This window comes from Durio zibethinus, chromosome 15, assembly GCF_047325235.1.
Source record: "Durio zibethinus cultivar Kanyao isolate XHJ-2024 chromosome 15, ASM4732523v1, whole genome shotgun sequence".
In the NCBI taxonomy this organism is placed as follows: domain Eukaryota; kingdom Viridiplantae; phylum Streptophyta; class Magnoliopsida; order Malvales; family Malvaceae; genus Durio; species Durio zibethinus.
This window is the reverse complement of record NC_143176.1, coordinates 5,442,575-5,461,459: the sequence shown is the minus strand read 5'-3', so window position 1 is coordinate 5,461,459 and position 18,885 is coordinate 5,442,575. Positions and strand designations below refer to the sequence as shown.

General features: G+C 31.1%; 2 protein-coding genes across 2 annotated transcripts; both read left to right on the top strand.

The window, feature by feature from the left end:
• Window positions 1–3,585: 3,585 nt before the first annotated feature.
• LOC111302330 (protein CUP-SHAPED COTYLEDON 2-like) lies at window positions 3,586–6,524 on the top strand. Its single transcript, XM_022898258.2, has 3 exons — window positions 3,586–4,184; window positions 4,301–4,584; window positions 5,576–6,524. The coding sequence occupies exons 1-3, from the start codon at window positions 4,004–4,006 to the stop codon at window positions 6,200–6,202; spliced, it is 1,092 nt and encodes a 363-aa protein (XP_022753993.2). The 5' UTR covers window positions 3,586–4,003; the 3' UTR covers window positions 6,203–6,524.
• Window positions 6,525–10,377: 3,853 nt separating this feature from the next.
• Window positions 10,378–18,405, top strand: LOC111301696 (uncharacterized). Its single transcript, XM_089744472.1, has 17 exons — window positions 10,378–10,619; window positions 10,910–11,018; window positions 11,378–11,440; window positions 11,792–11,895; window positions 13,091–13,157; window positions 13,274–13,345; window positions 13,752–13,913; window positions 13,997–14,067; window positions 14,200–14,298; window positions 14,478–14,482; window positions 14,656–14,763; window positions 15,311–15,408; window positions 16,146–16,283; window positions 16,596–16,643; window positions 17,495–17,609; window positions 17,850–17,947; window positions 18,193–18,405. Exons 1-17 carry the CDS (start codon window positions 10,468–10,470, stop codon window positions 18,277–18,279), a joined length of 1,596 nt encoding a protein of 531 aa, XP_089600598.1. The 5' UTR covers window positions 10,378–10,467; the 3' UTR covers window positions 18,280–18,405.
• The last annotated feature ends 480 nt before the right edge of the window (window positions 18,406–18,885 follow it).

Below are 18,885 nucleotides of genomic sequence, written 5' to 3'. Positions count from 1 at the left end.
TAGGAGAACATTGGGAAATTTTTTGACTTTTTCGGGTAACTGCAGTTAGAGTGCCTTGACAACTAGAAAAAGAAAGCATGGAATTGGGCTAATTGAAGATAGAAGAAAAAAAAAAAAAAAAGAAAGACCTAAGCATGCAGATTGATGAGATGATCTGATGTAAAGCCTGTGACAATCTCAAAATCCGAGCATGACGCATCTAAAACCTATAGCGTCAAGCTCTACTTTCGGATTGGTGATGGATGGATGGGAGTGCTTGAATTGATGCATGCATGGTGATCTTAATCATTTCATGGGTTGGAAAACCTAATTCCCATTGCTGCACAACGCAAATTTTAAATACCCATTTTAATTTTTGTTGGAATTTCATGAGTTGAAATTTCAATAACCGAATATCCATTGCTATAGAATGAAAAACCTAAATACCATTTTTATTTTTTGTGAAGACAAAATCATTTTGGTTATGAAATTAAATATATTAATAAATTTATAATTACACTTAAATAGTTTTAACATGCATGAAAAAAAATTAATAAATAAATTAATACTTCATTTAATTTAAATGAAATTTACATGAATAAAATTTAAACTTGAAATGCTAAAATGAAAAGCGTAGAGTAGTTGATTAAAGGTGTAAACAAAGATAAGATAATCCTTTTTTTTGAAATGAAAAAAATGAAAATAAAAAGAAAAAACAAAAAAAAATCATAATGGGACAGAAGCAAGAGCCTGTCCCTATATGAAAAGTCTTCTAGCTGTCATATCAACATGTCTACTTCACCAACTCTCAGCTTTTTTCTAATTTCTCAAACTCTTTTTTTTCTTTTTTTTAGTAATTGTCTACTTCAAGTAAATCTTTTCTTGTTTGATTATGGGGTCTTCAGAGAGATATGGCAAAGAAACCTGCGAATCGGGGTCTCATTGGCACTTTTTTTTTCTGAATTTTTAATGAAAATTAAACATGATATAAAATCAAATCCCATTGACACATAGTATTCGGCTAACACTGTATAGATTGGATTTCGTTTGTTTTTTTTTTATATGGGACAAAGATGGCCAATGGTGTTTTTTTTCTTTTTTTTTTTGTGATATTAGGAATTCATGAGATTTTCAATCTGATATGTACAACAGAATGAAAAAGTTATACGGATTAATCAGAAAATCGTGAAAGAAAATTCATAAGTTGTAGAATCCTACCGTCTTGCAATCTCTTCATCGTTACAGTACTTGGAAACATGAAATTTTCATTATTCATTTAAAATAAAAAAAAAAAGATTTTGCAGGAAGACCATAATCTCAACAGTTTAAACATTGTAAAATATATATATATATATATATATCTTTCATTTCTTGACGTAACGACCAAATAAGCCTTACAAAAACACACGATTGAAGTTCACCTTCAACTCTCTCCCACCTTTTAATGTAAGACTCTGACTTTTTTGATAAACCAAATATATATATATATATATATATATCTTTACCTGGCTAAGAATGTCTCAGCAAAATATAGGTTGGGGGCCATGATACTGTAGAATTTGTCAGCAATTTTTACCAAAATATATAAAAGCAAATTCACATCCTTTGTATATACAACAAAGAGAAGAAAAAAAAAAAAGGTCCAAACCATTCATAGCTATAATGGCACGTGCCTAGGCAAGGAGAGGGGGCAAAAATAAAAGCTCTTTTGCCATCTTGCTTTTGGCGTACTCCCTGTGGAAATCTTTTTGTCTTATGTGTTAGCATAAAAATATCATATATATAAATATATATATATATATCAAGCAAACTCTTTTTTAATTGATTGATATGAAAATTACTAGCAAAAGTTTATTGTGGAAACAGTGATTCCTCAAATTCCTCACATTATTAGTTTGCCCAAGCCATGGTTTTTTCACTAACTTTTACCTTGAGATACATAAAATTTTAAAAGTGTAAATAATATATTAGTACTAATAAATTATTCGAATTCGATTCGAATAAAATTCGAATTCAATTTGAATAAAATTCGAATTTTATTTGATTATTATCGAACTAATCTCAAACTTGAGTAGTTCGATTCATCGATCGAATTGAGTTTGAATATTTTTATACTCAATTTGAATAATTTACGAACTTAATCAAATTTTTATATTTAAATATATTTATTATTTTAATTAATAAAATATCTCGAATTCGAATTCGAACTCGAACATAAATAATTAAATTTTTATCGAGTATAAGGATTGAGCTTATTTTTATATATTAATTGAGCTTAATCAAACGAGCTCGAGTAGCTCGATCTCGATCTCGATCACGAATCGAACTCGAGTTAAAAAAATAAAACTCGATCGAATTTAAATCGTGAGTTGGGAGTTGAGCTCGAGCTCGAGTTTCTCACCGTATCGATTCAACTCGACTCGAATTACACCCATACAAAAATCAAAACAAATGATCAAAAAAATAAAAATAAAAAACCCAAAATCAGATCAACATCTCTGAATTCAAACAAACATATTAAAACACCTCAAAGTAAAGAAAAAGAAAACAAAAATAATTATTAAGTAGTTGATTCAATTGGTTAAAACTCGTATTTTTTAATAAAAAAATATTATATTCGAATTTTATCGATGATCAATTTATTAGGATCATCTCCAATGTACGATCAATAATTACTTATTTTAAGCTTTCAAATATGATATATTTTATTTTAATTTAAAATATTAAACATTCTATTTATTTTTAAATTTCTTCTTTCAAAAAAAAAAAGAAAAATTAAAATAAGTCTCCACGTTTTATTTTATTAACATTAGGTCCTATGAAAAAGGGATAATCTTATATATTTAAACATCTTGATTTCAAGGTATATGTGTTTAAGAATATAATGAAAGGGGTCAGCTGAAAATACAACGTACATGCAAACATATATATTCTTAAAAGCTTATTTTTAATAATACATTTTTATATATAATTAAAAATATTCTTAAAGCTAATTTATTTATAAATCAAGTTTCATTAAGTATTTAAAATCAATGGATATCCTTTGAATTTAAGTTTATTTACATCACTTGTTATTACGAGTACTACTATATTTTTTTAAAAGAAAAATGATGCTCAATGTTTATTCATATTGATTTATATAATATTTATAAAAAAAGTCATAAATAACAAATTATTTTTTATAAGTTTGATAAAAATAATAAAATAATATAATTTTTTAATTTAAATTAACCCCTTATAAATACCATTGACCAATTTTTAAAAAAAATAGTTTGGCATGAAATAACATTACTCAATATTATTATATATAATTAATCAAAAAGGATGGAAATATTGCAAACTTAGTATAAAGAAATTCATTTTTTTTGTTAATGACAGAAAAAAAAAAGAAAAGAAAAGAAGGGTTGATGGCAGATGGCGTGTAATTACAAAGTATCTGTCAAGTTGATAATTTTTATCTTGTACTATGCTGGCAGGAGGGATATGAAACAGCTTTATGGATACAAGGTGAAATCTCTCCTTTCCCCTTTCTTTCCATCTCGATCTCTCTCACAAACCAAAAGACTTTTTCTCATAAAAACTACTTTCTGTTCCTTCCCATTCATTTTCTTTACTGACAGAGAAAACCTGCACACTTTGTCACGCACGCACGCATACTCAGAACAGAACCCACTCCCCTCAGTCACATACATCACTCTCCTTCTCTCCCTCTCTTCGCCTTTTCCCTCGGCAAAATCCAGAGCTCTGGGTAGAGAGAAAGGAAAAGAAAGAGAAAGGTATCGGAAGAGGACAGCGAACAGAAAAAAAAGAAAAAGAGCAGATTTTCCGGCTCCAGATCATACCTTCCCCAAACCCATCTCTCCATTCCTCATCAAACTCAAACCCTTTTTATCTTTCACCTTCTGTTATTTTTTCAACACTCTCTTCACTTCATGATGCTCAACTTTGGTTTTGAAGTTTAGGGTTTTTAGTAGTTCAGTTCAAGCTTTATTTGCTCTCAAACTATTTCTGTTATTTTATCAACATGGACAGTTACCATCATTTTGACAACGGTGATACTCATTTGCCTCCCGGCTTTCGTTTCCATCCAACTGATGAAGAGCTCATTACTTACTATTTGTTGAAGAAAGTTCTTGATAGTAGCTTTACTGGTAGAGCAATAGCTGAAGTTGACCTAAACAAGTGTGAGCCTTGGGAACTTCCTGGTAAGTCATCATTAACATTTTTCACAACCACCGTTTTCATTGTTACACTAAATTGTTCTGATAATAATGTTAAAACTTTTTTTTTTGGGTTTTGTATTGGTCATGGAATATGGCAGAGAAGGCTAAGATGGGAGAGAAAGAGTGGTATTTTTTTAGTTTAAGAGATAGGAAGTACCCAACTGGATTGAGAACTAACCGAGCCACTGAAGCTGGTTATTGGAAAGCTACTGGGAAAGATAAGGAGATTTACAGCACAAAGACTTGCGCACTTGTTGGAATGAAGAAAACTCTTGTGTTTTATAGAGGAAGAGCTCCTAAAGGAGAAAAGAGCAACTGGGTCATGCATGAATATCGCCTCGAAGGCAAATTTGCTTACCATTATCTCTCAAGAAGCTCCAAGGTCTCTGGTCTCTGTCTCTCTCACTTTGTTGCTTCTTGTGTATGATAAGCTGTTTAGTTTCTGTCCAACAATTAGGTCTAAACTTGATCATCTAATGATTGAAGTTTTTTATGAGCCTGAACTCTGAACAATGTTTTCTAGCGAGGGTTTTGATAAAATAAGCTTAGATTTTGCTCAATTTCATGTTTCTTGGTCGATCTGTGGTCCATTTTCTCAGGAAATGGTGTGTTTGGGTATTGCAGTAAGTTAATGGTAGTTATGTTTTTGGTTACAAATGCAAACTATTAATGTTCCCGTATGCTGTTTTTTCATTTAATGAGCTGAAAAAGGTATGTTGGGAAAGCATTTGACTGCCTTTGCAGACAATGGAAGGGCCTATGTCTTCTTTGGGATATAAATGCCCACAATTTCTGCATCATTATTCCATAAAGCAATTATACTACCTGTTTGAAATTGTAAATTTCATGTCTCTTGCACTCATTCCAATGGTAAAGCCAATCCCATTTCTCATTTTACTGCTGAAAATTTAAGATTTTACAGTCATATATTATCTGTTAAAGCAGTGGTTCTTGTTTGAACAATTAACTGAAACTCACTAATCTGTGTTAAATTGTACCATTACTGTTCTTGTTTCCTATACTCGATTAGCTTTCCAACCTTAATTTTCAGGTTAACACTGAAAATGCAAAGATCTAACAATGATATGATCTCTTGAAAAGTATTGTTATTATTTGGACTTTTAGCAATGAACTGAATCTCACTAACCTGTATGTTAAAAGCAAATCGTATCTTTCTATTCATGTTTATACACTCCAGTAACTTTTGCAGCAACATTTTTTATACAATATGATGCCATAAAATACACATTAATCCTTAGTTTCACTGTTGCATTAACCACCAATTACTTATATTTTTGGAAAGAACCACCAATTACTTGATGAAAATGTAAGTGTTCACTTTTTGCTAAAATGCTAAGTTTTTATTATTCCAGGATGAATGGGTCATATCCAGGGTCTTTCACAAGAGTGGCTCCGGCAATGGTGCAACCAGCAGCACTGGCGGAGGAGCCAAGAAGAACCGAATGAGCTCCTCCATCGCACTGTACCAAGAGCTAAGTTCTCCTTCCTCAGTCTCCCTTCCACCTCTCCTGGATCCCACCACAACTGCTACTGTCACTTCAGCGACATCCCTCACTAACCGTGACAGCTGCTCTTATGACAGCGATATCCAATCTGAGCACGTGTCCTGTTTCTCCACCATTGCTGCTGCAGCTGCCTCTGCTACTGCCACCGCCACCACAACCACCCCTCCCGCCTTCGACCCTGGGTTCAACCACGCATTGCCGCCTCCACCCCAAATTATCAACAACACTTTTGATTCTTTCACAAGATATCCAAGAAATGTCGGTGTTTCAGAATTTCCGAGCTTGAGTTCTCTTCAGGATAATTTGCAGCTGCCCTTCTTTTTCTCCCGGCCAACATTGGCGGCACTACCACTTCACGATGGTTCATCCGTGAACTGGGGCTCAGTATCCGAGGAAGGTAACAATGTTTCTGGTCCTGGTGGCAAGATATCCATGGGTCCTACTGAGCTTGATTCCATGTGGACGTCGTACTAATTATGTTGTGTGTTTGAACTTTGTCATTACCATATTTAATTAGGAGTAGGCTTGGAAAAGGACTGATAATTAACGTCAGCTTAGATTTCAATTTCATGTTTGTAATTTTAGTATTTGCTGCTTAGATTAAATGAAAGTGACTTATCCACAGCTGATAAGCATGTTTCAAACGTGCTGTGATCACAACAGTCAATTCATCCTTTTGATGTTTTTCTTCATTCATTAAAAGTTACTCCCAAAGGAATGTGAAACACGGGCATTAAATGGGCAAGTTGAATTTGGTGTGGGTGTGTGAAACACAGGGTTCACCCATCTTTCTCCATTTCAATCAAGATTCAGCTACCTTGCATCACATGGGGGCCTGTCTCAGCTCTGAGTTTAGGTTTTGGTACTTCTCAAAGGACCTATAGCCCTATTTGTCATCCTCTACTCGTGGAAGGGACAATTTATTACTCTTCTGCCAATATTGTACCCATTCATGTCAGCATAAAATATTGAGCGTAAAGGGACCATCTAGCCAGGGCATTGGTTACTTTGTGTGCTACATAAATAGAGCTGTCCCCACATTTTTTCCTTTGCACCATCATTTCTATTATTGACTTCTTAGTTATCGTAGTACTACATAACAAAGCAGAGAATCAATACTTGTATGCACTTCAATTTTTTTTGTTTATTACCTCGATGATTATGTTAGAATATAGTTATTTTTGTAGGAAAAAATTTGATAAATATGTGTCTTACCTCTTAATTATGTCTTGTAGAGAAAAATGCTACCTGTTTTTGTATGTTCTCCCCAAAATTTGAACATTGAACTTAATTCAAACCATTCTCGGGCACAATTAATTTTTTTTTTCAAATATTCAAGAAATTCACACTTAATGTTTTGTTGAAATTAAAAACTATATGCAGTACAAGGTTCTTAATATATTTGGCACATGTACTGCAATATGTCGGCAAAAAAAGAAACTATGTTTTGATGATATGAACTTAAATAATAAATGGCATAATTTGCTATTACTCTTGTAGTGAAAAAAAAATGAATGTATATGTTATTAAAATTTTGAGCTTCACCAAGACCAAGATTGTCTATTAAAGATTTTCCACTGACCATATGTTGAACCTTGTCTTACAAACTTTGGAGATAAAAAAAAATTTTAAAAATGCTAACACATAAAGAATTTATTTTTTGTTTGATTGTTTTATAAATTTGAAATTGAATTAATATCTATAGACTAAGAGACTTATATTTAAAGTCATTTATAGTGTATTGTTAGTATTATAATTTTTTTTTTTGAAAATGTGTTGTATTATATAGATTTTATTATAAGCAATAGCATAAAAATGCTTGTCAATTAAGAAAAATAAAATAAAAAAAAATCTAGTTTTGTATCATTTTTTTAATTTTATGATAATTAACAATTTTTATAGATATTAATCATCCTAATTTAATATGAAACTTCAAAATTCAAAATGAATAAAAACGAAAGTAAAAGATGTATATTGTTCACCATTTTATAATTGTTTCTTACACTGTAATATGTTTCTTGTTGATGAACTCTTCAAAAGGATAAACTCTTCATGAAAAGCTCATGATCCAACTTATTCAAATATAAGACTTAGTTTATATAATAGGATAAAATAGAAAAAAGATTGAAACTTTATGAACTTGTAATTTTTGTTATCAAAGATAATTGCTTTAATTTAATTAAAAAAAACTGTAAAAAACTCCACTGAGATATATATTTTTTTCATATTTCTTAGTTCTTGTCATTTTTAACATTAAAAGCTAGCTTTAACAACTTTTTTTTTTCTCTTAAATTTTTGCGTTTATTAGGATATGAAAGAAAAAATTTATTATTTCTGAAAATTAAAACAAAAAAAATCAACAATCAACTAAAAGATTATGTTGATGTAAATATGACAAAAAAAATAAAACTAAAATATAATAGTAGTAACTTGGGGGACATTTCAAACTGTTAAAATTTAAAATTTTAATTTAAAAATTTTAGAATATTACAATATTGAAGAAAAAAAAGTATAAGTAAATTTATCAATAAATAAATGAGGGCTAATCTTGACATCGATTTATATATCATACAGTTGAAAATTCTAAATATCTAATAAAAGCAAAATTAAGATAATTTCTTTTGTACATATTTTTATTTAACATTTCTACCCAATTGTTTCAACTTTCCATGTTAGCTGATCATATGTACTTGATTGAGAGGAAGACTAGTTGTAATTCAATTACAATAAATCTCTATATTTAGAGAAATTATAATTACATAATTTTATAATAATAAATAAGGTCTTATATATCTATGAGGAGTTAAATTGATTTGTTTCTTCGATATTGGATCAAAAAGTGCAAGCATTTTTTTTTATCAAAATTCTTTTTTCTCATACCACTCTTTTTTTTTAATGATTTGTGATTTATGTTTTTATTCAAACATTTAACAAAAGTCAGACTAGATGATAAACACCTTTTCTAGCCATTTTTATATATTTTAAAAAATATTTAAATAAGATGTAGGTTGAAATTAGATTAGTTTGGACAAAAATGTTAAAAAATATATAAATGTTTCTTTCAAATAATCACAATTTATTTCTAATAATTAAAAAGAAAACTAATTATTTTTATTCTATAAGTATATTAATTTTTGTTAAGATCAAATTTTCAGAGAAGTGGGAGGTTACCTAAATATGATTATGGGGTGGTTTTGAGCAAAAACAACTCTTTCATTCCGGCAAAATCAACTAGAAAACTTAAAATTGAACAAAAAAATATATTTGTAGATTTGGAAACGTAATTGTTTTCTCTAACTCTAACTATAAAGTGAAGGAGTCGTCTTTACTTAAATATATCGTAGAAGAAAATGCTAAAACTTAAAATATTATAATTAATTGTCCTCCAATATCTCAAATATATATAGAAAATGTATAAAGTTGTAAAAAAAAATTTTTTTTGTTGCATTATTGCTTGAATAAGGTTATGAAATATAGCTTAAATTAATAATTGGCATATACTTATATATATACCTGCAAAGAATATAAAAGATGTGATAGACAGCTCGAAGAACACAAAGATAATATGCTTGAGTGGTTCGTCGTTGAGGCATGCAGTTAGTGTTTGCTTTTTCTATTTTTTCTTGCCATGCATGCGTTCTGATCTAGTCCTCATGCATTAACATATTGTTTACATGATCTTAACTTTACATGATCGTAACCCAACAGCCAAGAACTGTGATATTGAGCTTGCCATAAAAGATCAAAAACCTTTCCTCTCAATAATAAAAAAAAAATGTATGCATATAAATATATATATATATATATATAATCACTAATCATTTATTACTTTTGTATAATATTTAATTTTAATTCATGATCTTTAAAATTAAACTTGTTGCACGGCTTCTTTTAAAAGTATTTCAACTCCATTCATTATGTCACATATTGTTAAAAATTCAATGAAGTATGTCACATTAGTATCACATGGATATCCATGTGGCATAAATTTTAATAAAAATTTTAATGATTCCATTTTCTTTACGTTATATGGACATTTATATGAATTTTCATGTGATGGAAAGATGATAGATTTTGTTATATTTTAATAATTATTAGTATAATTGATGAATTTGAATTATTTTAAAAATTTGAGAAAGAAAATAAAATATTACACAGAAATCAAGAATATATAATGCAGTTTACATCATATATAATTGTACATACATACATATAATCACTGATACGAATATAACAATGGCATTTGATCTTATGCTTCGACTATCTGACTATTGATATATATATATATATATAGTAACTTATAATATTAATTTTAAAAAGTATTAAGTAGTTATTTTGTCCCCCTGTCGGACCAAAATAGCCTTCATAAGTATGTTTTACATGATATATAAATTCTAAAAAAAATGAGAAAAATATTTTAATATTTTAGTTACTTTTAATATATTTTATTAGTATGTTTTCATCTTAACTCCATTAATTAAAATTTAAAATTACATAAATGAATAAATAATTTTTTATATAATTATAAATATGAACTTTTACTTGCTAAAAAAAATAAATATGAACTGTTACATGCAAATGCAATGTTGCAAAATATTATAAATAAAATAATTAATTTTCACTGTTTAATTTCTCTTGGGAAACAAGAAAACTAAAAAAGAGAAAAGAAAAGAATTTTGCTCTGAAAATCTCTTTCTTGCTTTTTTCTGCAACCGCCACATCACCGTCCAAAGAATCGAATGCTGTGCACAGCTATGGATGAAGAATTCTCGCTTAACGATCCAACTCATTTGCTCGAGTCAGCGTCTGAGTTCGCTCATCACCCTGTTCTTCAAAATGACGCCGCTACAAAAGATTTTCTTGACTGTTTTCCTCTCCCTGTCATCATCAGGTAACACCCGCACCCCTTATTGACTCTTTTTTGTTCCTTTTTACATCACTTAAAATTTCTTTTTATTAATTTGGGTATTTCTGGAAATTTCTTTACTACCCTAATCGAAATGCATATATTTGTCTTGGAAAAGGAATCACCTTTGAGTGCGGTTGCAATTAATTTTGTTGTTAAAAGATTCTTTTCATGAGAAAAGGAATCACTTTTCATGTGGAAATTGGTTTTAACTTAATAGGTTTTAAGTTTTAACTTAAAGTAATGGGCTTTAACTTTTACTAACTCTTTTGCAGTGCTTTGCAAACCAAAGCTGATGTGCCTGGCCTGGAAAATGCTCTGGTTGAATGTCTGGAGAAAGTATTTAAGACTAAGTATGGTGCCTCACTCATTCCACAATACATGGTATGCATTTGGTCTGTAATAAATTAATTGCTTGCTTGTCACTTGTAGTGAGCTGTTCATTAGATTCAGATGTAATGTACATTGTTGGGATACCTTGTTGGAATGAAAATTTTCAGATAGTATTAGCATTAGGAAAACATTCTGATGTTTTGAAGGTAGGCTGGAGTGGTTCCTAAGTATTTATGCTTTGGTTTTGAAATGCTTCAAAATGGACACAGTTTTTGACATATTTTTAGATCTCGAATAAGTTAGTCTAAAGCAGCATTTTTGACAGTTCAGTCTTCAGAGGATATAATGTCTGCATTACTTATGCTTGTGAATTTACAATTGGATTGAAGATATCTTTTCTGTTTCCTTAGCCTTTTGTTCAAGTTGGCCTCAAGGCAGATTCTCAAATAGTTCGTTGTTTAGCATGCAAAACGGTATGTGCACAACTCCTATATTTTTTGTTAAGCTCTTTTATAATTATTGCACTTACTAAATTTTATTCATATGTAAACTATTTCCTCTTTGTAATTGTGCTAAGAGTTGAATATCTACAAAAATTCTATCTAAGTTTTTGCTGCACAACTGGTCATTTTCGGGCCCTTATGATATTTTTCTTTTTGGGATGGAAGGGACTGGAAGGTGTTAAAATTTACTATGTTATATGGCCATTGGATTCTATGAGCAAAGCATCATTCAATGTGCTTATTTACATGTGTTAAGAAAAAATTAATATATCATTGTAAACTAACTCATTCATTTTTCTACATATTGACAACGTCATCCAGGTTTCTTCCTTTTTAGTGAACTTTGATGACAAATCTATATCTGCCATACAGCTGATTGTTGACTATGATATATATCCACTCTTACTTGACTATCTGATTTATGGGTAAGAACCTATCGCTGTATGCCTTGAAAACTAGACCTTCCATTGTTTGTGATTTATCTTCCCTTTTGCAATAAAATTTGTCATATTCCCTCTTCTCGTTTTTGTTTTTTGCATGTGAGTGCTGGACAAATTTAAAGCTGATAAATGAGTGACAAATCTGGTTGTGAATTATTGGCTAGAGGCTTACCCTTTTTTTTGGGTTGTCGTACTGGGAATTTGCCTTGCCTGGTTGACATGTGGACTGTAATAGCTTGTGGTTACAAAAAAGTGTTTCATTCTTCTTGTGTTGGCAATCAATAAGTTTTCTATGTGTCATCCAAGTCTCTTATCTGCAATGTTTCAGTGAACTTGATGGTTTCGGTGATATCAAACTGTTTAGTATGGTGTTTGGTTTCTCTTCTCTACTAATCTTCTTTTCTTCACTAATTGGACAACTTGTTTTAAGGAGGTAGATGACAAATTCTTGAAGGAATTTGAGGATGTTCAATGGGATTGAATCTAGGAACAAATTCTTGAAGGATTTTGAGGATGTACAATGGGATTGAATCTAGAATAAATTTGAATGTTTAATTTTCTATCCTGTGCGAGGGGATAATGGTGTGATTAAATGGCCAACTTACTGCTTTCTTTTGCCTAAAGTGTATTATGGTACTAAAGATATTTTTGCACTGCTCCTGGGTGTTGGCAATTATTCAACGTAGTTTGAAGAGCATACACACGGAGTTTAGAAGAGTTACTTAAGCATATTTTTCCCCTATCAAATTATATTAACAATAAGAATTTTGAAAGTACTTCTGCTCCCCCTCTCTGAGATGGTCAATTGCACAGCAACATGGAAACTTTATAAGCCAACTTGTAGGAAGGAAATACACTATGTATATTCTTTTGCACCTGTAATGTAGAGGATCAAAGATTGTTCTAGATTTGTTACTTAAAAAAAAGGGAAAACTGTTCTATATTTGAGCACAAAAATCTGGTGTATGTTGTAATCATTTGCTGCAGTTTAGAGAGGGAGGTGGAAGAATGAAGATAGGGAGAGTGGGAAGTGGAAGAATGTACTAGCTATCTCTTGTTGTCTCTATTATTTGTCTAAAGATTTCTGGGTGCATGTCTATCGAATAGATTATTGCTTTTAATATCATTTAGTTTGAAATTATCTATCTGCATAAAATGATGTCAAGTTACTCACCTGTAGCAATGAACAAGTTGCAACTGCTGCAATTGATGCAATCAAGAACTTAGCTCACTTTCCTGAGGGGATGGTGAGGACTTGACCTTCAATTACATGCTCTGTGAGGTTTAATCCTTTTAAGGCATTGAATTATTATAGTTTAAGTTAACTAAAATCATATTTCATTTTTTGTGAAACTTTATGGAGGGCATCATCTTCCCATCTAATATCAATGAAGTTACCCACCTTGGGAACTTAGCATCACGATGTTCATCCCTGGTAAGATAATTTTCTCTTGAGTGCTGTTTGACTTTTTTCTTTATTGGTGTCATGGGTCTTCCCTGTTGTACCAAGATCTTTTTCTTATATTTATGGGCATATTATTGAAAGACTATCTGCTGCTTAGTCAATTCCTTTACTTGAAAATTGTAGCTTCTTTTGACTGTATTGGCATCACAAAAGTGTCTGAAGTTTTGTTTATTTTGAGAAAGACAGTCTTTTCAATGTCTATCTTTACTTTTATCACTTTTAGATGTTTGTAGTGTTCAGAAGCTTGAAGCCCCTGCTAAACACCAAATCTAAAATTTGAAAACATATTGTGTGGTCTGTAATCATTTATGCTCTCTGGAAACTTGCCTGTAGTTGTACAAGTATTCCTCTCCTAACCTTGTAAACCTTCTTTCAGGGACGTGTGCGGGTTTTATCATTGATTGTGAAGTTATTCTCTATTTCCAACTCCGTAGCATCAGTTGTATATAATTCAAATCTGCTCAGTTTATTGGAGGTAGAAATCAGGAATTCGAATGATACCCTTGTAACCCTAAGTGCTTTGGAGCTCTTGTATGAGGTTAGCCATTTACCCCCCACCCCAAATATATGCCATTTTCCATGTGCATTTGTGTATGGTATATTGACTGGACAGATATGCAGTTGACTGAAATCCAGCATGGTACAGAGTTCTTGTCGAGGACCACCCTTCTATTGCTTCATTCTATAATCAGGTACTTATTTGACGATTAATTATATTTCTCAATCTGTTTTTCTTTTAGTTTTGTTTTCCTTTTACAAAACAATTGTTACTTTCTTTACAACAAGTTTTTCCTTATTTCTCTGTAATGCCCTTTATTTTATAGCAACTCGTCAATGGAATCAATTCTGAGATCAAGAGCAATGATGATAAGTGGAAGGCTTTTATCCAAGGAGAACATATACATGGTTGTTGATGAAACCAAGTAAGGCTTATGCCTCTGAGTTCTGAAATTCATTTTTGAAGAGACTGTCTCTTACTTAATTTCACTTAATTAAGCATTCATAGAAGTGTAAAAGACTGAACATGCAATTATTGTTATCATTTTTATTGTTTCTCACTTCTCTTTTGATATCCATGTGATTATACATTTAGTTTTTTTAGTTTGGGTGTGCTGTTGCCTGTAGGCAATATTGTGTTACCACCTTGCACGCACCTAGTGCTGGTACAAGAAAAATCCTGTTGAAATTTGCTTACTATCATGAAGGATATAAACCTTAGTCATTAACCTGGAACAAAATGCACATAGATATGTGATTTTTTCTTTTTCTTCTATATTCAGGTGCCAAAGGTGTGATTTTAGCCATTAATGTGAGAATTGGGCTGTTGAATAGTCAAGATACAGATGAATGTGTATCTGCACTTGAAGCTCTTGGACAAATAGGATCATGTAAGTATTTGATTATTGTTCACTTAATCAAGTGACTACCATCAGTTGAAATAACTTGCTTAGTTGATAGTATTTGCTAGTTCACTTTGAACTTATTCCTAATCTTATTATTTTCTTAAGCATTTGTTCAGTTTGCTTTATGTTGGATCTAGTGTCCATTTAATTATTTAATTTCTCTTTATGGTTCTACAAGAAATGGTTAATTTCATTTACTAGTCATTATATAGACACCTGCCGTAAAGTACATGCTCCATGTTATATCAACATGGGTTTGGTTTAGGGTACATTGTGTTCTTATATCATGATTGGGCTTTTACATTTATTGTCAATTGGTTAACATACTTTAGTATGTATATTATAACTTTTTGAATGTCCATTGTACTTGGTTTTTATTTGAAAAAAAAGTGCTTGTCTTACTTATATGTTCTTTCAATAAAAAACCCCAAGATAGGGACTATATGAGGGAGAACTTGTCTGTTATGTTTAATAATCCTGAAGCAAATGCTTTTTAAGTCTGATTTTTTCCCTCCTATTTTGATACTTTTAGCAATCCAAGGAGCTGTGTTGCTACTGTCGAGTTTTCCACCTGCTGCAAGGCATATTGTTCATGCTGCATTTGATTGGCAAGGGCGTGGTAAACAGTTGGTAAGCATATCAAATTCTTTTGCTTTTTGAATGTCTTAGTTTCTTATTTTAATTTTGCTTGTTATGCTTCAGTGCACATAACGTCATAACGTATTACACATCTGAGGGCTCTTTGAATCAATTGATTAAGAATGGAAAACACAGCATTAATACAATTATGCATGTGATTCTATGTTGTCTTGATTTTTGATATTTTGGCAGATTCCTAAAAGACCTGACTCGATGTAAAGGTCATTAAGCAGTAGAAATTTGATATAACCTCCCAATTGTCCTTGAGCTGTCTTAAACCATATAGTCAAATTCACCCATCATAGTGCGTGGCTGTTTCTCTATGAGCTTGGAGATTCAAATTAGAGCTCATATAGTTGAATAAGGATTATTTATTTTAGTTTTATTATTGGTGGAATTTAGCCATTAACTTTCCCTTGGTTTCTTGACCATTAGCTTTGTCTTCAAGATATTTGTGGTCCTTTTTAGCTATAACCTGTTGCTTCTTTTGGCTTGAGAAATGTTGCAACCTAATGTTTAAAATGTCCAGGGAGTTTGGAGGAAATAGTGGTTTTCATTGCTTTTTTGGTCAGAGCATGAAAATTGGATATAACTTGTATTTAAAACATTATGGCTGAACTGGGCAAACTTTGTCTTGAAATTGATCTTGCATGGAGCATATTGTGTGTGAGAACCTTACATGTTGCATCTTCAATTTAATATTTGAGGGATTTTTTATTGCAATTTAGGCTGCATTGCATGCTTTGGGGAATGTCGCTGGAGAAAAGCGGCCTGAGGATAGTGTAATGCTAAATGGTGATGCAGAAGAAAATCTTCGACTTTTGATCTATGAAGTAGCATCACAAAGTTCAAAATTGACACCATCTGTAAGCAATTCTCTAAAAATTCTCTCTTTTTCTTGTGCTTTTATCTCATGGTTGCTTAAATTTGGCATTCCTTTATTTTCAAGGACATTGTTTAATGTCAGTCCGTTGACTACTATGAATAATTATTTAGTAAGTCAAGGCAAAAAGTTATCATGTGTTCTTCTCTAACGTGCTAGCATATGCCTTTGTTTTGTATGATTATTTTTTCTTTTGCAAAAGAAGCCAATTATTTCTTGAAATCATTTGCATTGCATCTTCACTGATATTTTCCAAAGAAAAACGCTTTATTTACTTCTTTTGCATAATTTGCAGGGTCTTTTCCTATCAGTTCTTCAACAGGCTGAGGAATTTCGTCTAGCAGTGAGTATTTCTTCTCAACAATTAATCTATGTGTTTTTGGACCAAACCAAGTTGACTTTCCCAATTGAGAACCAGTTAGTTTCAAGGGACCCTCCTTAATCTTTTTCTAATAGAAAAACTGATTCTGGAGCTTATATATGTTCATTTTTTATAATCTAGCCTGCTTTCCATAACCCTTGTTGTAATCTTAGGTAATAAATATTTTACGAGGATTTTGGGCTGAAATTAACTAAAGTTGTACTCAGAATTTTACGCTAGTTTACTTTGTAAAAATGGTTTCTGTATTAACTTTAAAGAGCACAAGCATGTAACTTGGAGACATCATCAATTCCTGTTAATGCTGTTTGCTGCCAAGAAAATGAGTGAAAATGGAAATGTATGGCTTGTATTAGAATGTTTTGCCCCCAATATTATTTCAAGCTGCAATCTTTTTGTTTAAATTGTTTTACATTACTAACCTCTTGGAATCATACCTTTTGTAAGTTCTCTAGTTCAAAGAACGAAACTTTTAAATGCTAATCATTTACTTCTCTACGAAATGAAGGTAAAGCATAATTTCCATACGTAGAACATTTTATTGTAACTAATGTTTGAACTAACTGCTCTCACATGACTATATACCTACCAAAAGAAAAGGTCAACCTGATGCTTATGTGAAACAAAGCGAAGAACAAGAATATATGTCGATTTATCTATTGTGCTTTCTGCATAAGATGAAATATATGAGGGCTTTGACCTATGGACAGGTGTCTCTATTCATTCTTCTACCAATGTCTTGTTTCATTTTGGTGCACATGGTTGCCAAATGATTGTTCATCAAGAAATTAACAAGGTATTGCTTTTTCTGAAAGGGGTACAGAGTGATAACAGGGTTAGTAGCTAGATCATGGTGCCTGATGGAGATTTGCTCAAAACAGGAGATAATAAACATGGTGACTGATCCGGCTACTGAAACTACTAAAATAGGTATATTTGTTTGGACATCATAAGAGATCACCTCCTTTCTTTTCCAAATTGAATGTGAAAGTTGGATTGTAATGTTTCCTTTCTTTTGATCTTCGATATACATCCGAAACCGATCTTTCACTATTTATTCTCTAATCTTTTAAGCATAAAAAAAAATTCTGAACTCCCATGTATTCTGATCTTTATTGTTACTGTTGTTTAATATTGTGTCTGATTAACTACTATATTTATTGTTATCAGGTATGGAAGCTAGATATAATTGTTGCAAGGCAATCCATAGGGCATTCATGTCAAGTAAACTCGTTAGCGACCCTGCGCTCCATGGAATAGCTGTGAAGGTTAGTTATAAACTGATGTGCATCCGGCCTCTTTTTTCTTTCGCATTTCAGTAGTGTCAATCAATGGCATGTTGCTAATTCTACAGTGGTGTGAAAAGAGATCCCAAATTCATACAAAGCATGTGATTTGATGACTGTAATTCATGGATTACTCTGATCTGCATTGGCAAATTCTGTTTGGCCCTTGTAAATGGCAATTATCATGCATTGTATGACACTTGGTCCTTTTCCTTGTACGTTTGCAGTTGCAAGATGGTGTTCAGAGAGGTCCATATCTGGCAAGAAAACATACTGAAGCAGCTCCAGTAGTGATGACAGCCGAAATATTTTAGATTTTTGCAAGCATAATATTAGATACATCGGCCTTTGTCATGTTTGAAATTCTACCGGGTTGTTCACTGGAAAAAGGAACTTGTAAACTTCACTAAATGATAAATGTTAAATGATTCTTGCTTCCACTTTCTATTTTTTTTTTTAATTTATATATAGTTTACTATGTTCTTCAATGAGAAATATCAGAATATTTAAGTTTACAAAATACCCACATAGAAGGATATTTTTCAATTGTTTGGGTAAAAATTAAATAAAATAGATGCATAAATAGAAAATTAACATTTTTTTACCATTTAATAACTTTAATTGCCCCATAACTACATAAGAGTTAGCACTCAATTAAATTTTTGTGTATTCATGTTCTTTTTATATATTTATATTATATTTGTTTTATATTTAACGCGTGTAAGATATAAAAATTATTATTATAATTATAATTTGTATTGATATATTAAATATGATATATATTTATTTTTATTAAATTTATATAATATTTATTAAAATTATAGATCGTGTAATTCATATGTTTTTCGTACAATAATTATATCAGTTAAATTGGTTAACTCTGCAGTTTGCACTTAATTAAATGGTTAAGGTGCTTGATG